Source organism: Mobula birostris, chromosome 3, assembly GCF_030028105.1.
Source record: "Mobula birostris isolate sMobBir1 chromosome 3, sMobBir1.hap1, whole genome shotgun sequence".
NCBI lineage: Eukaryota > Metazoa > Chordata > Chondrichthyes > Myliobatiformes > Myliobatidae > Mobula > Mobula birostris.
The window spans coordinates 121559873-121586987 of NC_092372.1; the positions used below are offsets into that span (position 1 = coordinate 121559873).

At 43.8% G+C, this 27115-nt stretch overlaps 1 protein-coding gene across 4 annotated transcripts in view; it reads right to left on the reverse strand.

Moving 5' to 3' along the window:
• Window positions 1-27115, reverse strand: part of LOC140195246 (F-actin-monooxygenase mical1-like) — a 174178-nt gene that overhangs the window by 13156 nt on the left and 133907 nt on the right. For all 4 annotated transcript variants that reach the window (XM_072253279.1, XM_072253280.1, XM_072253282.1 and 1 more), the window contains 5 exons: window positions 19191-19291; window positions 9297-9401; window positions 8190-8283; window positions 2478-2565; window positions 463-536 (listed from right to left, as the gene is read on the reverse strand). In XM_072253279.1, the coding sequence (XP_072109380.1) occupies window positions 463-536; window positions 2478-2565; window positions 8190-8283; window positions 9297-9401; window positions 19191-19291 (462 nt within the window). The remainder of the gene's footprint in view (window positions 1-462; window positions 537-2477; window positions 2566-8189; window positions 8284-9296; window positions 9402-19190; window positions 19292-27115) is intronic.

The following is a 27115-nucleotide window of genomic DNA, read 5'->3' on the forward strand; positions in this document are numbered from 1 at the left end:
CAAGTACCTCGAAACCACACCCTTAACAACTGACTCCAACATTTTCTCAACCACTGAGGTCAGACTAACCGGCCTATAATTTCCTTTCTTCTGCCTCTCTCCCTTCTCGGAGAGTGGATGACTTCTGCAATTTTCCAGCCTTCCAGAGCCATTCCAGAGTCCAGTGATTCCTGAAACAACATTATTAATGCCTCCACAATCTCTTTAGCCACCCCCTTCAGAACTCTGGAGTGTACCCCATCTTATCCAGGTGACCTATCTACCTTCAAACCTTTCAGTTTCCCAAGAACCTTCTCCGTAGTAATGGCAACATCAAACACTTCTGACCTCTGACGCTCTTGAACTTCCAGCATACTGCTAGTGTCTTCCATAGTGAAGACTGATTGACAGGAGATGAAAACAGAATAAGTACAATGAGGAATGCAGGGGAAATAAAGAGATGTTTATTGGAATGCTACTTACGATCCTTATTCATATACACTCTCAGTTCCTGTTCCAGTCTGCTCTTCTGATCCTGCAATTCCAGCTCACGGCCACTGGGAGGACATGCAAAATCACAAAATTGTTAGCTGTTCCCTGAAGATCAATTACAGTCACACATACTCAAGCAAATAATTTCATCCAAAATTTCACTTTAATACTCTGTTCTATTAAAACCACAGTGGTGATTTCTTCTTTGAGTTTTCTTAATTCTCTGCTCCTTGGTATGTCCTGCGTTCTCTCCCATACTTCAAACTTAGCCTATATGCCCATTTATAACACCCTGTATGTACAACTTTGCTGTTTTCAGTAGCTCCTTTGATTTTTCTTTCCAGTAAAAAAAATACCCTTCCCTCCACTCCCCATTTCTATTCCCCTCTCTAGCCTCTTACTTCTCACCTGCCTATCACCTCCCCCTTGGTCCCTTCTCCTATGATCCACTCTCTTCTCCCATCAGATTCCTTCCTCTCCAGCCCTCTACCTTTTCCAGCCATCACCTATCATCTTCTAGCTATACTCTTCCCCCGCCACCTTTTTATTCTGACGTCTTCCCCCTTCTCAACCCAAAAAGTCAATTGTTCATTCACTTCTGTGGATGCTGCCCGACTTGCAGAGTTCCTCCAGCATTTTGCCTGTGTTGCTTGGCTTTTCCAGCATCTGCAGACTTCTTCACGTTTATCCTTTGATATCTGCCATTTACCAATCCATCAACAGATGGCTTGGAGTATTGCCATCATTTTCTGTTCTTACCAATCCACCAATGCAGCATAAATTTCCTTTCCTTACAGTCACCACAGAAGGGGAGTGACTCCAACTCCAAGAGTAGGAAGGATGACTTCCATCATTCTGTAGACTCTCCAAATCCCTAACCAGTAATCAACATGACCCTTAGCTGCACCCGACATTGTGCCTACTTACCCATGGGACTATAACTTCCCGTGTATTAAGCATTGTTTAATGCACCATTCTACACGCACACTCCTTGTGCCCTTACTCTGTGTCCACCATGTTATTCCCCCTTCCTCATTTCATCCATCCAACATGGCCTCTCCCCCACCATGCCCACATCGTATCCTGTTTCTTATTGGTCCTTTTGATGCTTCCAGATTTATTCACTCTAATTCTCAATAGCTACCTTTAATTACTTTTGCTCCCTTGTATCCTATTGCATAGTATTGTAACACTGCCTGTGCACATTATTCCAACACTTGTTGTACAGCTCCATAGTACAGCATGGTTGAAATCAATGGTGCTTTAAGTGTGGGGCTGATGTAACCAGTGCTATACATGTACAAGCTTTTAGCCCAAGGGAACATTGCCAAATTTACAGTACTGTGCACAAGTTTCAGGCACATACATATAGTTAAGGGTCAATGTGGAACAGAGCATGAGATTTTAAATCTGGTGGGAGCAAAGGATGCTGGGAATGGCAAGGGTGGAGTGCCGCTGGAGGGGTTTGGGACAGGTAGTAGAGAAGAAGCGGTCAAGCCAGAAGGTGGTGCAATCAAGACACGCCCAGCCCTGAGACACCAGGTAAGGTCATTTGATTCCAAATGATTGCTTTACTGATCATTACAGAATGTTCCTCTGGTCCTTCCCCATCCCTTCCCCTTTTCCCAACCATAATTCTCCTCTCCCTGCCCCCTTCCTGCTCTCAGTCCACAGTACAGACCCATCTCAGAATCACATTTATCATCACTCACATTTGCCAAGGTTTTTTTTCTTGTGGCAGCAATATAGTGCAACAGCCCTAGCTCTACACATGCCCAAGATACTTCAACAGTACTGAATCTTCCAACTTCTTTGCCTCTTTCTATCACATTCTGCTACAAGGATTGCTGATCCCATTTTCACTTTATACAATATTTCCAAACACAGTGTAAAGGACACTTCAGGTTACTTGAGCTACCAAGGAATTGGTTCTACAGGTATTTGGAGTGCTAGAGTTCCTTGCAGAGCAGTATTGTGAACACAAACGGAATCGGAGGTGTTCTCACCTGATCATCAGCTCAGACTCCTCATTTAAGAGCTTGTTCTTATCCTGCACCAGAGTGAACCAGGATTGCATCATCCCCACTTGGTCTCCTGTTGCAAAAAAATAGCAGTTTGTAAATTTCATTCAACAGACTCGTCCTGTTAGATTTCAGCCTCACCAACTTCCAAAAAGGAAGGAACCAGTTGCCTGTGAAGTCCGCATCTGCTTCAGTAACTTACTCTGTCACCCTCTGCAGGAGCAAGCCCAACCTGACCTCCTTTCACTCCTCAAGTCCACCAATCATTTCATGCTCCTGCCTCACCACTCCCCTTCTCCTCTTTGTGCTGCTAGCTCCACTCTCCACTTCCAGATATGGTCCATGGGTTCGACTCAAAACATCAACAACTCCTCCCCTGCCCACACCACCCCTCCCCCCATAAGGGGAGGGGGGGGAGGGAACATCGACTCAGGAGAGGCCTACGTCAGGTATTTTCATGCCTTACAAGGCGCAGATTGGAAGTCTGTATGGGTTGCCACTCCTCGCACAGACACTAGAGCAATGTGTGGTTAAGTGCCTTGCTCAAGGACACAAACATGCTGCCACAGCTGAGGCTTGAACCAGCGACCTTCAGATCAGTAGACGAACGCCTTAACCACTTGGCCACGTGCCCAACCCCTATAAGATACCGTTCAACGCACTGAATTCCTCCAGTAGATTATTTGTTACTCTAAATTCCAGCACTTGCAGTCACTTTGTTTTCTTCTCTGTCATATTTTCTGTTATTTTGTTAATAACTCTTAGCACAAGTCTAGTGCAGAGTGTGGAGAGCAAAGGCTTTATTCTGTTTCATGGCACAGGCCACATTTATGCAGAGCATGGCCAGTTTGTCATGTTAGTTGATGTAGTGCTTCTTGCAGTACAGTGGAACCCCCTACTGGACAAAATGTTGCTCTGCATCAGTGTCAAAAGAACAGCCATCCCCAATCTCAACCACATACATTTTAAAAAATAATATTAATCCCAATTAACCCATTTCCCCTTCAGTCTTGGCTCATAGGTGTCACTGATATTTTTATCTGTACTTTGAGAAGGTGATGTTGAACTATCTCCTTGAAATGCTGTGTGGCGAAAGCTCTCTCAAGCCCATAGCACAGGAAGTTGCAGAACTTTGTTTTGCTGCCAGTGGGAAAATGTGACGTACCATTAGATCCACACAGTTAGTTAAGGCAGTACAGAAGGGAACCCAGATGTGACGTTACTCCCAAGTCTACTGCCCTTAGAAGGTAGTGCAAGTCAGTTGCTGACTGTCCCGGAGAACGTTTTCATTACTTTGTTTATGGTTCAGTTGCAGCATCTACAGTTACACTGATTTTCATTGGGATTTAACATTCCCAGGTACAAGCTGGAAGGCACATCGGGGTGTCCACAAGACCATAAGGCATAAGGAGCAGGATTATGCCATTGGGCCCATCGAGCCATTTCATCATGGCCGATTCATTTCCCCCTCAACCCCATTCTCCTGCTTGCTCCCCATAACCATTCACACCCTGACTAAACAAGAACCTCCTCCTTACATACACCCAGTCACTTGGCCTCCACAGAAGCCTACGCAACGAATTCCATAGATTTACCACCCCCTGGCTAAAGAAATTCATCATCTCCAAACTAAATGTACATCCCTCTGTTCTGAGGCTGTGACCTCTGGCTCTGGTTTCCCCCAGCAAAGGAATCATCCTCTTCACATCCACTCTATCTCAGCTTTTCAACATTTGATAGGTTTCAATGAGATCACTGCACATTCTTCTAAATTACACTGAAATGAAAGTACAGGACCAGAGCCAAACACTCCTATACAATAAGCCATTCATTCCCGGAATCATTCTTGTGAACCTCCTCCGAACCCTCTTCAATGTCAGCATATCCTTTCTTAAATAAGGAGCCCAAAACTGTTCACAGTACTCCAAGTGAGGCCTCACTGGTACCTTATAAAGCCTCAGCCACAGGTATAGTAGATATCTCTTACAGCTGTTGCTAGGAGAGCACGGAGTGAGGCATCAATTAGTGGCTCACCATAGTCAATAGGCATACTGTGCATTATACAGGTGGATGGGAAAGGAACTCAAGTGTACAGCAAAACTGAGGCTACGTCCACACTAGACCGGAAAAATCCGTAACCAAAGCTTTTTCTCTTTGTTTTGACCCTTCGTCCACACTGAAACGGCGTTTTCCTCCCCCAAAAAAGGAGCTTTTCTAAAACGCTGTCCAGAGTGTGTAAATCTGAAAACGCCGGTTGGGCAGTGTAGCGTGGACAGGGTAACCGGGGCTTTTTTAAAACACTGTCATGACGTGCCGGAACAGATGGTGGCGGCAGTGCGGCATTTCATTGTTTTCTTGAACACAGCCTCCAGCACCACAACAACAATATCTGACAATAGATGTGCAACAGCCTAATGTAACATTGTATGGAAATACAAGATAACACTGCGTGTTTTATACATTTAACAAGGTGTTTTACTAATGTATTGCTTGGACAAAAATTCAATAGTTGCAATTGTCACTACTTCCAAAATGTCATTTTTAAGTAGCAGCTTATGTTTCGCATAGACATGAAAATGTTAAGGCCAAAAAAGGAAAATTGTAAGTTTCACTTTTACTCAGGTAAAAATAAAATCTCTTTTGCCCTGTAACTCGTTTCATTGGACCTGTTAAATACAGCAAAATAATACAGAAAGACATGGCAAAAGTAAAGGCAAACAAATGAGGTAACAGCAAATTCCACTTTTGCCCAGTAACAAGCCTTACTGCATTTGGTTGTAGCTGTCGACCCCTTCATCGGTGAAGAGACTATGGCTGTAGGAAATGTTTCCAGGGTGACCCCTCTGTGGGAGTGGGGAAGATGTAGGTGGGGCCACCCGGGGGTCTGTGTGTCCATATGTGTAGCTATTTTAGTGGCTGTGAGGCTGGTATTGTGGCGGTGAAAAGTACTGGGGGGGAGACATCATATTCTTCATCACTGCAAATCCCTCTGCAACAGAGTTAGTCAGTTTTTCAATGTTCATCGTCGGCCGGGTCATACTGTCCGTGAACTCCCTGTCGGTTGCCTCCATACGCTCCAGTATTTGTTTTTTCTTGTTTTAAGTCCTCCTGCGCGAGAGCCAACAGCTGTCCGTCATTTGGTAATTTCCTTTTAAGTTTTTCTAGTCTGTAACTGGACAAACACGCAACAAGTCTTTCGTTTCCTCTTCACTTGTTTTCTGTAGATGTGTCCTGCGCATGCCCAGTAGGATGAGATTCAGCCAAATACCCGTTTTAATGTAGATGGAGGAATTTTCAAAAACGCCTGGTGTGGACGCCTATCGTTTTTACACGAAACCAGCATTTTCAAAATTATCCGGTCTAGTGTGGACGTGGCCTGAGGCCACATTCTGCAGCAGCGGGTCTGAATGACCCTCTTCCCAGTCGTGTTTGATCCTCTGGTGGAAATCTGTTCTGAAGGAGCTGAAGCAGAAAGAACTGGAATCAATAACCAAGATGAAATACTAGTGGGGATTGTGGAAGCAGAGTGCCATCGTAAGTGCAGGTGACAGCCTGGTCATCAGGTGCTGTATGTGGCATGGGCGAGAATCCAACCCAACTCCTGTGCCACTCCATTCACTAAGCTCTCTTCCACTTTATTTGGAGACTCAAAATAGATTGTATCCACTGGGACGTGCAATCCCCAGAGAAAGGGGAGAATGTCACCCTCATCTTAAGAGACACCTTTGTGTGTGGCTGCATCAAGTTGGGTGTCATGCTTGGATACACAAACACCAGGTGTCACCAGGCCTGCCCCAGTGTTGTGAAGGATGGGCTTGGCCCTATTGCCGCAGAATATTTTATTCAAACACAGCATGCCACTCCACTGGGCCATTCCAGAAAAGCTTCTGCAGAGAACACTTCGATCACAAGTCACTAAAACGGTCATCAGCACAAATCATTTAAGGCCCTATGGGAGTTGGAGATGAGGTATCGATGTGGGATGAATCCCCAAAAAGACTATCAAAGTTGTTGGGATGCAGAATGCCTCAAGACTTCACTCGGGTAGTGGTGAGAATGGTCTTCCCCGTGTGATCGTGTCTGTACAGACTGTCACCCACCTCCTTCATGGACTGCATGCTTACCAGGAGGGTCTGGAAGGGGTGCAGTGGGCCTTGTTGAGGTACACACACACTGAGAAACTGTGCAACAAGGGCTCTGATTTATGGATTGTTCCCAAAGGCACCCACTGAGACAACATTAGTGGCTGCTGGAAGAGCATCAAATCAATGAAAGGTGCTCTTTGATCTGCTTGAAACTTGTTGGTCTTCCAGTGCAAGGGTCATCCACAACCAATGCTGCTAACTGGCCCACTCCAAGTAGACTTACTGAGAGACTCACCATAAAGCTTGTTGCAGCCTTTGCAAAAGCTTTGCGTGGAAGGATCACCGTGTCAAGCAAATACAGTTGTGACCAAGTTATCAGAAGATTGATGCTGATAACAGAGATAAGAGAGAGACAAATGGGGGAAACATTCAAAATGCTAATGAGAGAGAGACGAGAGAGATTAACGAAAAGAGACATAGTTCCGAGTATTGTCAGACCGGTTGCTTTGAACCTGAACTGTTTGAAGTTTGATGGACAAGCGATACCCCAGCAGGAGGATAAAAGGAACAGGTTCACTAAGGCAAGCGACACACCACGACACCACGAGATAACGAGACCCTAGAAGTGCAGTGCCCCCCCCCCCACAAGTTGGTGGGAGTTTGGAGGTCTGGTCGCGGGACTGACCATAGACGCACAGGGTGGAAAAGTACGATCGGCGGGAACCTGGTATGTGTGTCCGCCTTTGCCTGGGTGCCGGGTTCACCACAGAAGAACGATCGTATCCGGAACTGAGGGGTCACAGTCAGTGACCTCAGAAGACATTACAAAGGGCTCGCCCGAAAGCTAACTGCAAGGAACATCAAGGTCTGTTTGCATCGAGAATTTGCATACTCATTCTCTCTCTCTCCAACGGCACAACAGCAATTACTGCGAACTGAACTGAACTCTGAATCACTTGAGACTGATCATTTTACCCCTAGACTGCAATAGAGCTTGATTGATCCTATTATCCTAGTTCTGTGTACATGTGTGTTTTATCATTCCTAACCTGTTGTATTTATATCCTTACTATTAGAGTACTGGGTTACTTATTTCTTTAATAAAACTTTCTTAGTTCCAGTAATCCAGACTCCAACTAAGTGGTCCATTTCTGCTGGTTTGGCAACCCAGTTACGGAGTATGTAACACAGTGAATGAAGATACGGTAATGTGTAACTAACTTTTATGAATAAAGTTTATTTTCAGGGGGAAAAAAGATACTTGATTAGATTTTTTTCACTCTGGGACTTGTTCAAACCGACATTAAAGTGAACACGTAACTCCCAAATGTGGATGGCACATCCCATCAATCTTTACACTGATCAGCTGCTGGGAAAGGAAGCCTCATTCTGTTTAAGTTTGAAAAAACATGATTCTCTTCTTGAGATAGAAAATCTTCTAGTGTGCTTTGAACCAAAAAAAATATTGTCTACCAGTCTTTAATTCACACCCTGAATAAGGAAGCTGGTTACACAGAGACAAGTAATAACACAAATCAGGACACTCTCTATCCAAATAGAGCTCTAAAAGAAATTTCAGAATTAACTACTCTGAAAATTTGGTGGCTCTTACCTGTACCTTTGCGCATTTCCTCCTCCAGACGAATCCCTTTCTGCTCCAGCTCAAGGTACATCTGTTCAATCTCTTCCAACCGCCTCTGAATCATCTGCAGGACAGAATTAAAAGACAGCCTTAGCTCAAACACCACCCACCTCACCATGGGCTCTTCCATATATTGGGGAAAAGGAAGCCTCTAAGTGGCACATAGAAATTTCAAACAGATTCCAGCATTAGCCATCAATCACAAAGACTATGTATCAGGGTGTTCATCGTACTCATCGTACATAAAATGTTATTTTCACAAGTAACAACACAAAATCCTGGAATCCTAAATCTGTTCTTTAGAATCTCTATCCGGATTGGGTGAGGGAGTTATCTTTGTCAAAAGTTCTTCCACAAGCTGGGCTGTTGCTGAGAAGGCAGCATTTAGTGTCAGTAGTTCCAGAACGGTAAGGATTGAGAGGTCCACCTGGAGTCACTTAGCTGGGATAATTGAACAAGATATCTTTGATGCATTAAGGGTCATGAGGAAATGGAGAGTGAATAGAACTGAAGGCAGACTAGCCATAATCTAACTTACTGGCTGAATGGCTTTCTGGTTCACGTAATTCCATGTTGCTAAGGGAATCAGGTGGCAGCACAAACATGTTTTGCAAGTCAGTACAGATGTAAATACAGTGCAGATCAGGAAGGATTCCAATAACAACCTTAACTGTGTGGATTGTGACGGTGAGGGATAAACAAGTGGGCTGGAGAGAAATAGTGAAAGATGAAGTCCTGAACATGGTGAACATGGTATATTTAAGGCAGAACTTGACAGGTTCTTGATCAGTCAGGGTCTGAAAGGTCATGCAGAAAAGGCAGGAGAATGGGGCTCAGGGAAATGGATCAGCTGTGATGAAATAGCCGAGCAGACTCAATGGGCCGATGCCCTAATTCTGCTCTTCGGATCTTATGGACTAAACTGATCTTTGATCCTATTCAGTTAAATTGAACATTGAAGCAATTGCTACCTTGCTGCTCTGGGAGATGAACCTTATAAATGTTGAAATGAGTTTCTGTTTCCAATTTGATTATTAAGATACTTGATCTGAAAACATAGATACTCTCCTACATTACCTGTGCTTTCAAAAGCCGTGCCATTTCTTCCTGTTTTGCACGGCGTTCAATAGTTCTCTTTCGCAACGTATCCCGCCGAGCAGCCATCTCTTCAGGACTTGGCTTCTGTCATAAAGAATATTTTCACTCACTGTTAATCTCAGTTACAACACGTTTTGGTCAGAGATATGAATGCTGTTCAGATACAGAGCAGTAACCTCATGCACCAGATGGAGCTGTACGTGAACCAAACTGCACGTACACTGTATGGTATAACCTCATGCACCAGATGGAGCTGTACATGAACCAAACTGCACGTACACTGTATGGTATAACCTCATGCACCAGATGGAGCTGTACATGAACCAAACTGCATGTGTACAAAGCAGTTTTTATATTGGTCACAACTGTGCATCTACTGTAGATAACTTTTCACATACTGGACACAGCTGTATAAAATCTTCAGCTAACAATATGTGTACTGCCTGAAAATGCACGTGAATCTTGAACACAGTTTATCTACATGAACAAGTACACATCTGCTGCACACACCTATACATGAACCAGAGACAAAATCAGACCACAAATGTGCACGTATCAGATATCGTTCTGTATTCACCAGTCACAACTACATGTATGCAATAAACAAATGGATACTTTAGTGTGATGTGGCTGTCCATCATATCCGAGGATGACCGGAACCCTGTGGGAGAGTTTTGAAAGTGGAAAAGCCACTGCACTGGAGCTGTTCCACTCTCTCAACCTCAGAAGTCCAGCTCCAGCGGTACAAACATCACAAACTGGGGGGGGTCTCCCTTGGTTGCAGTGGATGATCATAACGTCTTCTGTGCTTTGTCATGTCCTTCACTCTCGAAGGGGTGCCACCTTCCTGGTTGTTGGATCTCACCCACACTGACTGACTTTGCATGCTAGACAGGCACGCCCCTATCTCACTGTGGTATTAGGTCTGCCGGCTACCAGCCACCTTGTTTAGCCTGCCTGTGGCCGCTATCACATGCAAACAGCTACTTGGATCCAAAGTTGTCTGGTAGGGATCAAAGGTGAGTGACTACCCCAGGTTGACACGACAAGCCACTTCACCAGAGGTGCTGCCCCTCCCTGGACACCCCATGCCTCCCGTAAATTAGATAGGCACAACTAAATATCCACAGGAAGCCAATAAATATATTTACACAATGCAACTGCTTCTGTACTACACAGCTATGTAAATTGGCTACACCACTATCGTAATGCAGTGTTTCGACCCGAAACATGTTAACGATCTGGATGATGGAATTTGTAGCTAAGTTAGCAGATGATACAAAGGTAAGTGGAGGGGTGGGTAATGTTGAGGAAACAGGAAGTCTTTAGATTAGGAGAGGTGGCAGATAGAATCCAGTGGGAAGTATATGGTGATGCACTTTGGTGGAAGAAATAAAGGCACGGTCTATTTTCTAAACCACGCATTCCACGGGAAGATGTACAGACTCCTTACAGAGGATGCCAGGGATTGAGGATTGCACGGCTAGAGGAAGTTACAGAGGGGAGGGACATAATTGCGAGTCAAATCTACTTCTAGTGGCCCATAAGACATAGGAGCAGGATTAGGCCATTTGTCCCATTGAGTCTGCTCTGCCATTTGATCACAGCTGATTTATTATCCCTCTCAACTTCATTCTCCTGCCTTCTCCCCATAGCCTTTTACACCCTTACTAATCAAGACAATATCAACCTCTACGTTAAATATACCAATGATGTGGCCTCCACAGTAGTCTGTGGCAATGAATTTCACAGATTCGCCACCCTCTAGCTAAAGAAATACTTATTCATTTCTGTTCTGAAGGGGTAGCCTTCTATTCGGAGACAGTGCCTTCTCGTCCTATACTCCATCACTAAAGGAAACATCCTGTCATGTCCACTCTATCAAGGCCTTTCAATATTCTATAGGTTTCAACAGATTCCTTCTGCCCACCATCCTTCTAAACTCCAGCAAGTACAGGTCCAGAACCACCAAATGTTCTTGATTTATTAACCCCTTTGTTCCCTAGATTATTCTCATAAACCTCTTCTGGACCCTCTCCAATACCAGCACATCCTTTCTTAGATAAGAAGCTAAAACTGCTCACGATACTCCAAGTCTGACTAATGCCTCAGCATTACATCCTTGCTTTTATATTTATATTCCTCTCAAAATGAGTGCTAACACTGCACTTTTCTTCCTTACCACCGACTCAATCTGCAAGCTAATCTTTAAGGAAACCTGCGCAAAGACTCTCAAGTCCCTTTGTACCTCTGATTACTGAATTTTCTCTCTGTTTAATAGTCTACACTTTTATTCCTTCTACCATGGCATACAATTTCCTACACAGTATTCCATCTGCCACTTCTTTGCCCATTCTCCTAATCTGTCTAAAGTTATTTGATAGATTCCCTGCTCCCGCAACACTACCTGCCCCTCCACCTATTTTATCTATGGGATGCCATGGTGGTGTAGCAGTTAGTGGGACACTATTACAGCTCAGGGTTTTGGAGTTTGGAGTTCTGTCCTGGCATCCTCTATAAGGAGTTTGTATGTCTCATTGTAAGTCATCCTGTGATAAAGGGCCATCAGAGATTGCTGGGTGGTAGCATTCAAAGGACCAAGTCCACACTGTATTTCTAAATAAATAAATAATATATTCCTATCCTCTCGCAAATTTGGCCACAAAGCTATCAATTCCGTCATTCAAATCATTGACATACAGTATAATGTAAAAAGCAGTCCCAACCCTAAACATTATGGAACACCACTGGTCACCATCAGCCAACCAGAAAATGCCTCCTTTAATCCCACTCTTTGCCTCCTGCCAGTCAGCCAATCTTCTACCCATCCTAGTAACTTACTTGTGACAACATGGCTCTTACCTTATTTAGCAGCCTCATGTGCGACACCTTGTCAAAGGCCTTCTGAAAATCCAAGTGAACAACATCCACCGACTCTCTTGTCTTTCCTGTCTGTTATTTGTTATTTCCTCAAACAATTCGATTATATTTGCCAGGCAAGATTCTCCCTCAAGGAAAGCCTGCTGACTTCAGCCTATTTTAACATGTGCCTCCAATAACCCTGAAACCTCTTCATTAATAATGGACTCCAACATCTGCCCAACCGTTGAGCTCAGGCTAAATGGCTGCATTAAGCCAGAGCCTGCTATAGCAGGAGTTACAGACAGATGGTGCACAGGGATATCAGTTTGGACAGTAATCCTTTGCTCATGTTTGTCTATCTGCTACATGGTCCACTTGCTTTCCCAGTGGATCCCTCTACTGGCAGAATGGCTGGTGATCAAAAATGTACGAGGATAGTTCCCTGCTCCGTGACCACGCCTCCATCAATCACTGATCTGCGTTCTCCAGATACTGCACAAATTCAACATTACACTAGAGACATCATTAGTCAAGGGCATTGACATAGATGGATAGATAGATACTTTATTGATCCCAAAGGAAATTACAGTGTCACAGCAGCACTACAAGTGCACAGATATACAAGTATTAGAAGAGAAGGAAGAATAAAAAAAAATTACCTCAAACAGTCCAACAGAAGGGGATCATCACCTCCCCAGCTAAAGGTTAACTCATTACAGAGTCTGATGGCAAGGGTAAGAATGCCCTCATATACCTCTCTTTAGAGCAGTGCGTTTGTCTTAGTCAATTACTAAAAGTGCTCCTCTGTTCAGCCAAAGTGGCATGTAGATGGTAAGAAACATTGTCCAGATTGCCAGGATTTGCCACAGGGTCCTTTATTCTACCACGGCCTCCAGTGTGTCCAGTTTGACTCCTATAACAGACCCAGCCTTTCTCATCAGTTTATTGAGCCTGTTGGCATCACCCATGTTGATGCCATTGTCTCAGCACACCGTCGCATAGAAGACTGTACTGGCAACAACAGACTGGTAGAACGTGTGAAGGAGAGCCCTGCACATTCCAAAGGGCTTCAGACTCCTCAGGAGGTAGAGGCGAGTCTGGCTCTTCTTGTACACAGCCTCTGTGCTGGTGCTCCACCGAAGTCTGTCATCCAGGTGTATGCCCAGTCCCATACACCTGTGGTAAGCCCTCACCACATCAACATCCTCTTCATCAAATAGTAACCGGGATCAGTGTAGGCTTGGTCTTCCTAAAGTCCACTATCATCTCCTTTGTCTTATTGATGTTGACTACAGACGATTCAGCTTGCACCACTTGACAAAGTCCTCCACCAGGGCCCTGTATTCATCCTCAATGCTACATGGCACAACAAAACCATTGGTTTCAATCTAACAAAGTATGAGGTGCTACATTTTGGAATGTCGAACTTAAAGGCCTTCATAGAGCATGACAGCACTGAGAAAAGCTCTTCAGCCCATCTAGTCCATGGCAAACTGTTATTCTCCTTAGTCCCATCGACCCGCACCTGGACCATAGACCTCCATACCACTTGTATCTATGCACTTATCTACACTTCTCTTAAGTATAAAAATCAAACCTACATCCACCACTTCCTTTGGCAGCTAGTTCTACACTCGTATTACCCTCTGAGTGAAGTTGTTTCTTCTCACGTTTCCAGTAAATTTCCATCTTTCACCCATAATCCATGACCTCTAGTTCTAGTTTCACTCAACCTCAGTGGAAAATGCCAGTTTGCATTAGCCCAATCTATACTCCTCATAATTTTGTATACCCTGATCAAACACTCCCCCATACTCCTCAGAATAAAGTCCTAACTTAGTCAACCTTTCTCTTTCACAAACAAGAGGAAATCTGCAGATGCTGGAAATCTAAACAACACACACATGCTGCAGGAACTCTATGGAAAAGAATAAGGAGTTTTTAAACCTTCTTTGAGTGATCCAATTTTTTTACTTTGGAAAAATAAAGGTATTAATTCTTTTTTGGATTTATTTAAAGAAGATAGATTGATGTCTTTTGAACAAATAGTTGATAAATACTTTTTACAATACCTTCAAGTTAGACATTTCTTGATGTCTTTTGAACAAATAGTTGATAAATACTTTTTACAATACCTTCAAGTTAGACATTTCTTACAAAAATATATAATTTTCCTTATATATTGGAGGCTGGCCTGTTAGATACTATCATGAGTATGAACCCTTCGATGAAGGGTTCTATTGGAAGAATTTATAATTTATTATTACAATGGGATAAGTGTCCTTTAAGATTAAACAAGATTGGGAAAAGGAACTCAGTTTGACTTTTCTGACGGAGGATTAGACGCGGATTCTGAAGCTGGTTAACTCTTCTTCAATCTGTGATAGTCATTCACTGATTCAATTTAAAATTGTACATCATTACCATTTGACGAAGGAGAGACTGTCTAAAATATTTCCTAATGTTGATAGTTATTGTGATAGATGTAAAACTGAGACAGCTACACTGACACACATGTTTTGGTCTTATTCTATACTGGAACAGTTCTACAAGTCAGTTTTTTTGACAATTTCTAAAGCACTTAAAATTAATTAACAACCTAACAAATTAACTGAGCTTTTTGTAATAAATCCTCAAAGTATCCATGGTATTTCTGTGTCTGACCAACATGTTATTGCATTTGTTACATTGATAGCTAGGAGGGCCATTTTATTGAAGTGGAAGGATACATCAGCTCCCACTTTGTCATAATGATTCCCTCAAGTGACGCTGTGTCTTAGTTTGGAGAAAATTAGAAGTCAAACCTTTGAACCTTTATTTGATTCTGAGAAAAGATGGGGTTCATTTGCTCGTTATTATCATTTGAGTTAATTGATAGATTTCCTCCACGATCTAATTGTAAATTTTTGGTATTTTTTTTCTTGCTGGCAGTTTGATGTTTATCTTTAGAAGCTTTTTGTATGATGCATGGCTCTGGGTTGTACACCTAGTGGGGTTTTCTCCCCCCCCCCAACTTTTTCTGCTTAGTAGGGTTTTTGTATTATCACCAAAATTTTTCAATCCTTAAAATAATGTTTTTTTTTCCTTGAGACATTGTAAATGTTGTTTACTTCGATGTACTCATGTTATTTTTGAATAATATAATAATAATAAAAAGATTTGAAAAAAGGAAAAGAATAAAGAGTCGTCATATCCAGCCGAGACCCTTCTTCAGGACTGGAGAAAACCTTGCCCTTTTACTCACGTGCTCAAGTTCCGGCAACATCTTTGTAATTTTTTTCTGTTTTCTTACAATTATATTAATACCTTTCCAGTCAGTTCGTGACCAGGACTTGGTCTCACTAACATCTTTTACAATTTCACCATAACATCCGAACTCCTGTATTCAGTGCTTTGATTTATGAAGGACAGTGTGCAATAAACAGTCTTTATGATCTTATCTACCTGTGACACCACTTTCAATGAATTATGGATCTATACTCCCAGATCCTTCTGTCTACTGTACTACCTAGTGCCTGACCAAGTCCTACACTCAGAAATCAGAAATAGCACACAGTTGTCTACATTGAATTCTATCTGCTATTTTCAGCCCATTTTCCCAGCCTGTCCAGATCTCACTGCAAGCTTTGACAGACTTCAATGCTGAGTCCAATACCTCCAATCTTGATGTTATATTCCAATTTGCTGATCCAGTTTATCACATTATCATTCAGGTCATTGATATGGAAGACAAACAAACAAGGGATGTACCATTCAGCACAGACCTCCAGTCAGAAAGGCAACAATCTATTACCACTCTCTGGCCTCTTGTATGAGGCCAATATTGAATCGAATTTACTACCTCATCCTGAATGCCAAGCCACTGAACTTTCTTGATCAGCCTTCCATACGGGAGTTTGTCAAAGGTCTTGCTCAAATTCATGCAGACAATATCCTCACTGCCTTTCTTTCATCAACTTCCCTGGTAACCTTTTTGAAAAGCCTTAAATGATTGGTTAAACACTACCTATCAAACATAAAGCCACACTGACTATGCCTAATCAGTCCATACTATCCTTTGGCCTTAACAGTCACATACTTACAGCTACTGATTGCAACATTCCAACAGTAAACTCAACCATCTTCCTCAGACACAAGATAGTCAAAAAGACAAGTCCCCCGAGACACACCTCCTTAAATACCCTCTCAAGTGAGCAGTGCATGGGCAAGGCTTAATGCTCGATCCTAATTGGCTGGATCTGAATTACCGAGTCCTGATTGGTTAGTTTGAATTGACCTTGCTCTGATTGGTCAATTTTTCAGGCTAAACTCTTTTTAGGAATGCGTGGTTGCAGACTAGAGCTATCTCTACACTCTTAGAACCTACATTTAGGTTTCCCACGTGCTCCATATTTCTCTTGTGCCCTTGCCCTACTCACTTGAGAGGGTATATAAGGAGGTGTCTCACTTGAGAGAGTATATAAGGAGGTGTCTCACTTGAGAGGGTATATAAGGAGGTGTCTCACTTGAGAGGGTATATAAGGAGGTGTCTCTAGGGGGACTTGACACTTGACTAACTTGTGCCTGAGGAAGATGGTTGGGTTTACAACCATTGGGTTTACACTGGCGGTGCTGGCTTGAAGGGCCGAATGGCCTACTCCTGCACCTATTGTCTATTGAAACACTGCAATCGGTATCGGTAAGTCTGTCACTGTTAAGGCTAAAGAATAGGATGGATAGATTTGATAACCAGTCAGAAAGCTTCTGTAGTCAGTTATCCTTAATCAGGCCCTACTCGCACTACTCATATATCTAGTCCTCTAGAATACCATCTAAAAATTTACCCACTATTGGCATCAGACTTGCCAGCCTATAGATTTCCAGATTATTCTTATGAGTCTTTCTTGAAGAATGGAACATTAGTTATCCTCCATTCTTGCCATCTTGGTCAATGTCTCCCATCCACTACATAATGTACTGGGTGGGCACAGGAGTACATTCAGCCAGAGACTCATTCCACCGAGATGCAGCACTGAGCGTCATAGGAAGTCATTCCTGCCTGTGGCCATCAAACTTTACAACTCCTCCCTTGGAGGGTCAGACCTCCTGAGCCAATAGGCTGGTCCTGGACTTATTTCATAATTTACTGGCATAATTTACATATTACTATTTAACTATTTATGATTCTATTACTATTTATTACTTATGGAGCAACTGTAATGAAAACCAATTTCCCCCGGGATTAATAAAGTATGACTATCACTATGACAATCCTCGGGCACCTCACCTGTGACTGAGTATGTTTTATACACCTCTGCTAGGGCCCCTGTAAAGACTGAACTGGCCTCCCATGTGGTCTGACGGGACACCTTGTCAAGCCCTGGGTACATTTCCACCCTAATTTTCCTCAAGATAGAAAGTACCTCCTCTTCTGTAATCTGTTTATGGTCCATGACCTCACTGGTGTTTTGCCTCAGGTCTATACACTGTGCCTGTCTCCCAAGCAGATACAGTACTGTGCATTGCTCTCAGGCACTTGTATTTGTTACGGTGCCTATGACTTTTGCACAGCACTGTATTTGTCAACGTGGAGCAGAGAGCGAGTTTGGAAATCTGGCAGGAGCAAAGAATGTTGGAAATGGCGAAGGTGGAATGCCTCTGGAGGGGTGTGGGACAGGTGGCAGAGGAGTGCCAGGGGTGGGGGGGGAAGGGAGGGGCACAGGTACAAACTCAGCCCTAAGACACCAGGTAAAGACATTTGATTGCAAACAATTGGTTAGTTGATCATTACAGAATGTCTCTCTGGTGCTTTCCACTCCCACCCCTCACCCATCCCCTTTTCTCAACTGTGATTCCCCTCTCCCTGCTCCCTTCCCACTCTCAGTCCACAACAGAGACCCAAATCAGAATCAGGTTTATTGTCGCTCACGCCATGAAATTTGTTTTTTTTTTTTGCGGCAGCAGAACAGTGCAATACATAAAATTACTACAGTACTCTGCAAAAAGTCTTAAGCATCCTAGCTATATATGTGTGCATAATACTTTTGCATAGTACTGTACAGGTACAAAATATCCATTTAAGATTTCCCCCATCTCTTTCAGATCCACACATAGAGCAATTTCGTCCCTTTCTATCCTTTCATTCTTAATATATCTGTAGAAGCCCTTGGGATTCAGAGTACAAGGTTAATTGGAGTATTCTTAGCAGTGTAAAGGAACAGAGGGATCTTGGGGTTCACATCCACAGAGTTAGTAAGGTAGTGAAGGATAATCTTTATTAATCGGGGGATTGAGTTAAATAGCCACAAGGTAATGTTGCAGCTCTATCAAATTCTTGTTAGACCATTCTTAGAGTATTAAGTTGGGATCTAGTTGCCTCGTTATAAGAAGAATGTGGAAGCTTTAGAGAAGATGCAGAGGAAATTAACCAGGATGCTGCTTGGATTACACAGGAAAGGCTGAGTGAGCTAGGGCTTTTCTCTTTGAAGTGAGGAGGATGAGAGGTGACTTGATAGAGGTGTATAAGATGATAAGAAGCATAGATAGAGTGGGCAGCCAGCTCCTTTTCCCAGGTGGCAATGTCTAATAAGAGAGGACATATTTTTAAGGTGATTGGAAGAAAGTCTAGGAGGGATCTCAGAACTTTTTTTTAAAACACAGTGAGTGGTAAGTGCATAGAACACACTGCTAGGGGTATAGGTAGAGGCAGATAGATTAGGCAGATTGAAGGGACATGGATAAAAGTGAAATGGAGGGCTATGCAGGAGGGAAATGTTAGTTTGAACTTGGAGTAGGTTAAAAGGTTGGCACAACAGCGTGGGCTGACGCGCCTGTACTGTGTTGCACTGACCTATGTTATATGTTTAAACTGTGATGACTTTAGAAAGGAGGTTGGCAGAATCATTTATCACTTTTTCAACAAGAGCTTAAGTAAAAATTACTCCTTAAAGCAGAACTAAATACAGATAATTTAGATGAAAAAAAGTCTCCATCATAACCTCCATGCCTCTATCAGGAATCATTTATACTCACAGTTTTGACTGGTGGCTCAGGGCAGTAATCTGATTCATCTTCACTTAAAGACTCCTCTTCATCTTCATCCAGTTCCTCATCATTCAAACTGCAAGATTTCACTAGATAAAGAAATACACAATTGCAGAGTAAGTACCTTGGCTCTTGTGTGAGGGATGAGTACGATAGATTTTGGGAGCCAGTGTCTGACTGTGAGAGTTGAAGGACGATGATAACCCGTTGTTCACTGCTTGTGGCAGGAATTAAAATACAGCAAAGGGAAGTCACGGGCAAGTTTTATAACTGAAACCACACTCTTCAGCTCACTTTGTTATCTAAACTGTAGTAGCTAGACTTTAACAACTTTTTTTTATCATTCCAGAAGTAATTAGAACTGATGTGGCAATTGGATACACAGACTCCTGAGGATATGCAAGGTTATTCTACATTTAACAGTTCTCAACTGTTATTCAGAACCATCCATAACCTTGTCCTTATCTGTGTATGTACCATCCTGAAGTCCCAGAGCAATCTGAAAGCACTGTAATAATTTGTCCCTCCACTCTCAGGATCCCTCTCTCCTTCTCCTCCATTACACAAACATGCAATTCTGCAAGATGGCACTGGTGAATCACAGTGACGTCCTGGAGAAGGGTCTCGGCCAGAAATGTTGACTATACGCTTTTCCATTTATGTTACCTGGCCTGCTGAGTTCCTCCAGCATTTTGTGTCTGTTGCAGGTATTAGTACAAGCTGAGTTTGTTCTGGAAGCTATCCAATTTCCCCTTGCACAATTTCTGAGTTTCTTTGCCAACTGTCACAAAAGTCGTAGAATGCTGACTCATTCCTTAAGTGTTAGGAATGCATGAATTAATGATGGGCTTAGCCTCACAAAATGTGACTGTCTGAATCAATACATGTATATCTTGAACAGGCATAACCCTGACATACCAACATTACCAGACCAGTGAACATTTAATCCTGCTCATGCATAAACTCTCATTCATAACATGATGTGGCAATGCTTGCTGGAATCAATATTGGCGGTCTTTTTCAGGCCAATGCCTTGCCAGTACACCACAGCCTGTCCTCTTAACATGGAGAAAGAAACAAAAACTTAACATTTAAAATCACAACTTTCAAATGTTTCTAAGTACTTATACAATGAAGTGCTTAGGAAGTGTTGGAATGTAGAAAACATAACAGTGCCCAAGATCCCATGGACGATAATCTGCTAATGGCCCAACGATCTATTCAGCAACAGCGTTGGAATAAACACTCAGCAGACCAGGTAGCATCTGTGCAAAGGGGAATAGGGATGGTATTTCAGATCAGAGATCCTTCCTCAGATCCTCAACCTGAAACATTAACTCCATTTCTCTTTCCCTGCTTACTGAATGACAAACAGCAAGGAGGCATGTACAATAACAGAGTCACAGGCAGGTTCATGGATAGGAAAGGGATATAGGGAAATGGGAGCAGTTTAGATGAGCATCTTGGTCAGCACGGGCCACTTGGGCTGAAAGGCCTGTTTCCACGCAGTATGATTCTATGCCGGTTAGCCATTGTGCTCCCACTCATACTAATAAAGACAAGAGATTCTGCAGATGCTGGAGATCTGCAGCAACATGCATAAAATGCCAGAGGAACTCTGCACATCAGGTAGCATCCATGGAAATGAATAAACATCCATGTTTCAGGCCGAGACACTTCATCCAGTTTTGTCAGGTTTGGAGCCACAGGCATAAGTCTGTAGGAGACTCTGCTGACAGGGAAGGGAGGAGGAACAATGCATTTCTGCCTGGCTGAGTGTAGACTATCGGCCATTTTAGCAAGCTCCCTATAGTGCTTCACAGGTGTATCACCTGGAGTATTGTGTGCAGTTTTGGTCCCCTAATCTGAGGAAAGACATCCTTGCCATAGAGGGAGTACAAAGAAAGTTCACCAGATTGATTCCTGGGATGACAGGACTTTCATATGATGAAAGACTGGATCGACCAGGCTTATACTCGTTGGAATTTAGAAGATTGAGGGGGGATTTTATTGAAACGTATAAAATCCTAAAGGGATTGGACAGGCTAGATGCAGGAAGATTGTTCTCGATGTTGGGGAAGTCCAGAACGAGGGGTCACAGTTTGAGGATAAAGGGGAAGCCTTTTAGGACCGAGATTAGGAAAAACTTCTTCACACAGAGAGTGGTGAATCTGTGGAATTCTCTGCCACAGGAAACAGTTAAGGCCAGTTCACTGGCTATATTTAAGAGGGAGTTAGATATGGCCCTGTGGCTAAAGGGATCGGGGGGTATGGCGGGAAGGCTGGTACAGGGTTCTGAGTTGGATGATCAGCCATGATCATACTGAATGGTGGTGCAGGCTCGAAGGGCCGAATGGCCTACTCCTGCACCTATTTTCTATGTTTCTATCAGGACGGGAAAGGAAGGGAGTAGAAACCAGAATAAGAATATAGAACACAGAACAGTACAGCACAGTACAGACCCTTCGGCCCACGATGTTGTGCCAAACCCGCTAAAAAGTAAATCAAAAGCACCCAAAAAAACTAATCCCTCCTGCCTACACAATGTCCTTATCCCTCCATCTTCCTCATATTCATCTGCCTATCTAAAGGCAGGAGGTATTCATACTCTCCACATTCCCGTTCCTTCCAGCAATGAATATGCAATTTATATTGTCACATGTACGAGGTAGCAAAAAGCTTGTCTTGCATTCAGATCAATTCGTTTCATTAGGGTTTAAAATAAAGTTTACAGGTGTGCGTTTACACACTAGAGGCAATTTACAGTGAACAGTTAACCTACTGATCTTGGAGACGTGGGAGGAGCCCAGAGTACCTGGAGGAAACCCAAGCCGTCATGAGGGAAATATGAATCTGTACAATGGTGTTCAGGGTCAAAGCTGGGTTGCTGGAGTTGTAAAGGCTGATTTATATTTCTGCGTCAGATCGACGTCGTAGGTACGTTGCCGCGAACCCCATGCAGAGCCTACGCAGATCCCTACGCCGTAGGCTGACCTTTACCTCTCCCAAAATGTAACTACGTATCGTGGCAACCCAGACCACAACTGTGACTGGTCCGCTTGGTAGCATCGCATTTCCTCCTACGCTGCAATAACTTCCCATTGGGCGACTGACGGGCAGGGAAGGAACTCTGGCTGCAATGCTTTCCATAGAGCTTTACAGACCTCCGAAATTATGGAGGAGACATTTCGCTTTGATGCTCACTTTAAACTTGTTTACCCCGAGGAAGACTACTATGAAGCCTTGCACGGGCAGGTGTGTGCACATGCATGATGTGCTCGAATTGCAGAGTGGTGCAGACACACCAACGCACAAGTATAAATGCTCACAATGCACGTAGGCCACTTGCGTAGGTTACGGCGTTGATTTGATGCACAAGTATAAATCAGTCTTAAGACAGCAAATCTGCTAACTCTACCACCCCACTCCAACGTTGTGTTTTTTTGCAGATTTTCAGTAACTGCAGTCTTTTCCTTTCATTTTCAATGATGCTGAGAATGGATGTCCTGGAAACATCTCGCAGGTCAAGCAAGCAGCATTTACAATGAGACAAACACAGACAATGGGAAGCAAATGACCTTTCCATAGATCAGAGGTAAGTATATTTTAAAGTGCTTGGAAAAGGTGGAGACAGAAAACAAAAGGGCCATGGCAGTGCAGGAAACAGGGAAGTTTAAAAACCAAATAGGTTGCACTGGAAGGCCAAAGAAGGTGATAATGGAGCAAATAAACAAATATCCACCCACAGGAGGTGTTCACGGAGAACACAGAATCATTATCAGACAACACAAAAGAAGACTCTGATGCTGGAATCTAAAATGCAACAAAACACAGGAGATACTGCAGATGCCAGAAATCCAAAGCAACACACACAAAATGCTGGAGGAACTCAGCAGGCCAGGCAGCATCTATGGAAAAAAGTACTGTCAACGTTTCAGGCTGAGACCCTTCTTCAGGGTCAGAAAGGAAGGGGTTCTTGCCAGAATAAGAAGTTGGAGGGAGAGGTAGGAGAACCAGCTAGAAGATGATAGGTGAAGCCAAGTGGATGGAAAGGTAAAGAAGCTGCAGGAGAAGGAATCTGATAGGAGAGGAGAGCGGATCATGGGAGAACAGGAAGAAAGTGGGACTCCAGGAGGATGTGATAGGCAGATGAGGAGAACAGGCTAGAGGTAAGTGGGGAACAGAAGAAGAGGGAAGTGGGAGGGAAAAAGATTACTGGAAGGAGAACTTGATGCCCATGCCATCAGGCTGGAGGCCACCCAGACGGAATATGAGGGGCCACTCCTCCATCCTACTAGTGGTTCTACCATGGGAAGAGGAGGCCTTGGACTGACATGTTAGAATGGAAATGGAGTTAAGAATTAAAATGGCTGGTCACCGGGAAATTCCACTCTTGGCAGATGGAGTGGAGTCTCTCAACAAAGAGATTCCCCAATTCACATTGGGTTTCACCAATGTCGAGAAGGCTGCATCAGGAGCACCGGATACAGCAGATGACTCGCAGCTGAAGTCTTGCCACAGCTGGAAGGACTGTTTGAGGCCTCAAATGAAGGAAAGGGAGGAATTAAATGGGCAGATGTACCATTTCAGCGGCTTGCAGGGACCAGTTTGGAGAGATGAACGGACAAGGGAATCACAGGGAGTACCCTCACGGAAGCAGAAAACGTAGGGGGAAGGGGAGAGGCAAAGGTGTGTCCTGTGGTAGGACCCCTTGAAGATGACAGAAGCTGTGGAGAACTATGTGCTGAAGCTGGAGACCTATAGGGTTGCAGGCAAGCAGAAGAGGAATTCCACCCCAGTTAAGGCAGTAGGATGATGGGGTGAGCATGAATGTTCGGGAAATGGGAGGAGATGCGGCTAAGGACAGCATCAATGGTGGAGAAAGGGAAATCCCGTTCTTTGAAGAAAGAGGACATCTCTGATGTCCTGGAAAGGAAAGCCTCATCCAGGGAACAGATGCAGTGGAGATAACGGAACTGAGAAAAGGGGAGAGCATTTTTACAGGAAACAGGGTGAGAAGAGTTATAGTCAAGATAGCCGTGGTGATCGGTAGGTTTATAAAAAATATCAGTAGACAGTTTGTCTCCTGATATGGAGACGAGAAAGTGGAGAGAGCCTTCTGAAGTGGACCAAGTGAATTTAAGGGTAGGGAGGAAGTCAGAGGCAAAGTTGATGAAATTAACAAGTTCAGCATGGGTGCATGAAACAGCGCCAACTTAGTCGTCAATGTAGCACAAGAGCTGGGAAGCATTACCAGGTAAGGCTTAGAACATGGACCATTCTACGCAGCCAACGAAAAGGCAGGCATTGCTGGGCCCCTGTCTACCCCCTGAGTCTGGAGAAAGTAGGAGGAGCCAAAGGAGGCACTATCCACTATTTCAAATTGTTGAATTCATTGTTACAGCACAGAAACAGGCCCTTTGACCTAACCTAGCTATGCTAACTGAAATGTCTATCTATGTTAATTACATTTTCCTGTATCCCTCTATTCCTTTCTCTACGCCCTAAACACCATGATTGTACCTGCCTCTATCTGGCATCAATTTAAATTGATTATTGATGTCTGCACATGTTTTGCTAATTGTTGATTGCTCATGGCTGTTTGCACTATTTTCTTGTAAATTATTGGTATTGTCCTGCGTTTTTTGCTTGGCACTGAACCACAACCAATTCTGGATGTTTCACATACTGGAAATAAAGTGATTCTAATCCCATATACCACCCTGTGTGAAAAACTTGACTTTCAGACTTCCTTTAAATCTTTCCTCTCCCAAACTCTCCCTTAAAACTCTAGTTTTAGATTCCAGTTCCATCCGAAAAAGCGTGTGCTTATCAACTCTACCTAAGAGCCTCATAATTTGAAAAAGCTCCTCAGCTTCCTGTATCCCATATGGAACAACCCCAGCCTACGGAATTGCTTCCTGCACCTATGCTGAGTTCACTAAATTCATCAGCTTTGCCTCCAACTCCCACCCTGTCCTCAAACTTACATGGTCCATCTCTGACACCTCTCTCTATTCTCGTCTCTCTCCGTCTCCGGAATATACAATATACTGATATCTTTTCCAAACCCAGTGACTCCCAGTTATCTTGACCAAACCTCATCACACTCTGTCACTTATAACCATGCTCCAGTTTCCCTTCTCTCAAATTCTTCATCTCTGCCACAACTGTTCTCAGGATGAGGCTTTCCATTCTAGAATAGAAATGGAACCCTTTGGCAACGTAGCCATCCTCAGGGGTCCCTGGTTTGTAGCCGGCTCGAAGGAGCAGCTCTGCTTCGGGGCACCACCTCTAAATGCAGTGCTATTACAGTTCAGGGCGTCGGAGTTCACAGTTCAACTCCCATGCCACCTCCAAGGAGTCATACGATCTCCCCGTGATCACATGATTTTCCTCTGGGTGCTCCAGTTTCCTTCCACAGTCATTGTAGATTATCCATGGTTACTGTTAAATAGGTGGGTTGCTGGGCAGGGGGGAGGGGTGCTCATTGGGCCTGAAGGGCCTGTTTCATTCTGTAGAACTAAATAAATAATATAATGGGGTTTCCCTGCAACCACTATCGATGCTGCCCTCACCTGCACCTGCATCTTCCTGCACATCTAACTTCACCGCATCCTCCCACTGTCGTAACAGAGAAAGGGCTCCACTTGATTTTATCTATCACCCCGAGCCTGTGCATCCACCTCGCCATTCTCTGTAATGTCTGCTATCACCAATGACAATATCTCACACTGTTCCCCATTCCCTGTGCTTTCTGTAAGCATCACTCTCTGACATTCCTCTGTCCACTTATCCCTCCCCAGTGATTTCCCTCCTAATACTTATCCCTGTGAGCATGACAAGTACCTCTACACCTCTTCTATCGCCATCACTCAAGGCCCCAAACAATCCTTCTAGGTGAGGAAACACTTCACGTGCGAGTCTGTTGTATCCGGCGCAGCCTCCTTTACATTGGTGAGACCTGAGGCAGATTGGAGACTGCTTCATTGAGCACCATTATCTTGTCTGCTGCCAAAGGGGGCCGCCCATTTTAATTTGATTTTCTAATCGCATATTGACTTATTGATCCATGACCTCTTCTCCTGCCATGAAGAAAACAACCCCAGGTTGGAGGAGCAGCACCTCATATTCCAGTCCAAACTGATGACATGAACATTGATTTCTCTAACTTCCAGTAATTACACCCCTCCTCCCTTCTCTCTTTTTCTATTCCCCATTCCAGGGATGACGTGGTGGAGATACGTCTCTACCAAAGGAGGTGTAAGGCACTCCTTCCCTCTGCTCACCTGCAGGTCATCCTTGTGGAAGCTGTAGCACCTGCTTAGCCCCCTGATCAGGGCCACGTGAAGCCGTGGGAGCAGGTGGTGCATATTTCAAGTCCAGGTTATGCGACCACTGACCCTAGGCAGACAATCTCTTAAGAGTATTGATTATGGCTGGGATCATCCATCTTGTATTAGACACTGCTCAGAAAAAGGCAATGGCAAACCACTTCAGTGGGAAATTTTTCCAAGAACAATCATGGTCAAAGAGCACGATTGCCTATGTCATACGACACGGCACGGCACAAAACGACCTCTTCCTTTCCAGTCCTCTTGGACTGAAATGTTTTCTGTTTTTCCCCTCCATAGATGCTACCTGACCTGACGATTTCCTCCAGAATTGTGTGTGTGTTGACCGACACATCCAGCATCTGAAGAATCTTATGCCTTTCCAACCTCTCCTTGTCATAAAAGCCCACCATACGGGCGACATCCTGGAGAACCTGTATGTCCCAGCACTACCACAACCCTCCTAAAATGAGGTGACCAGAACTGCACACAAAATTCCAAATCTGGCCGAATCAATGTCTTATACAGTGGCAACAAGATGTCCAAGCTCTTACATTGAATCCACCTGACTAAGAATGC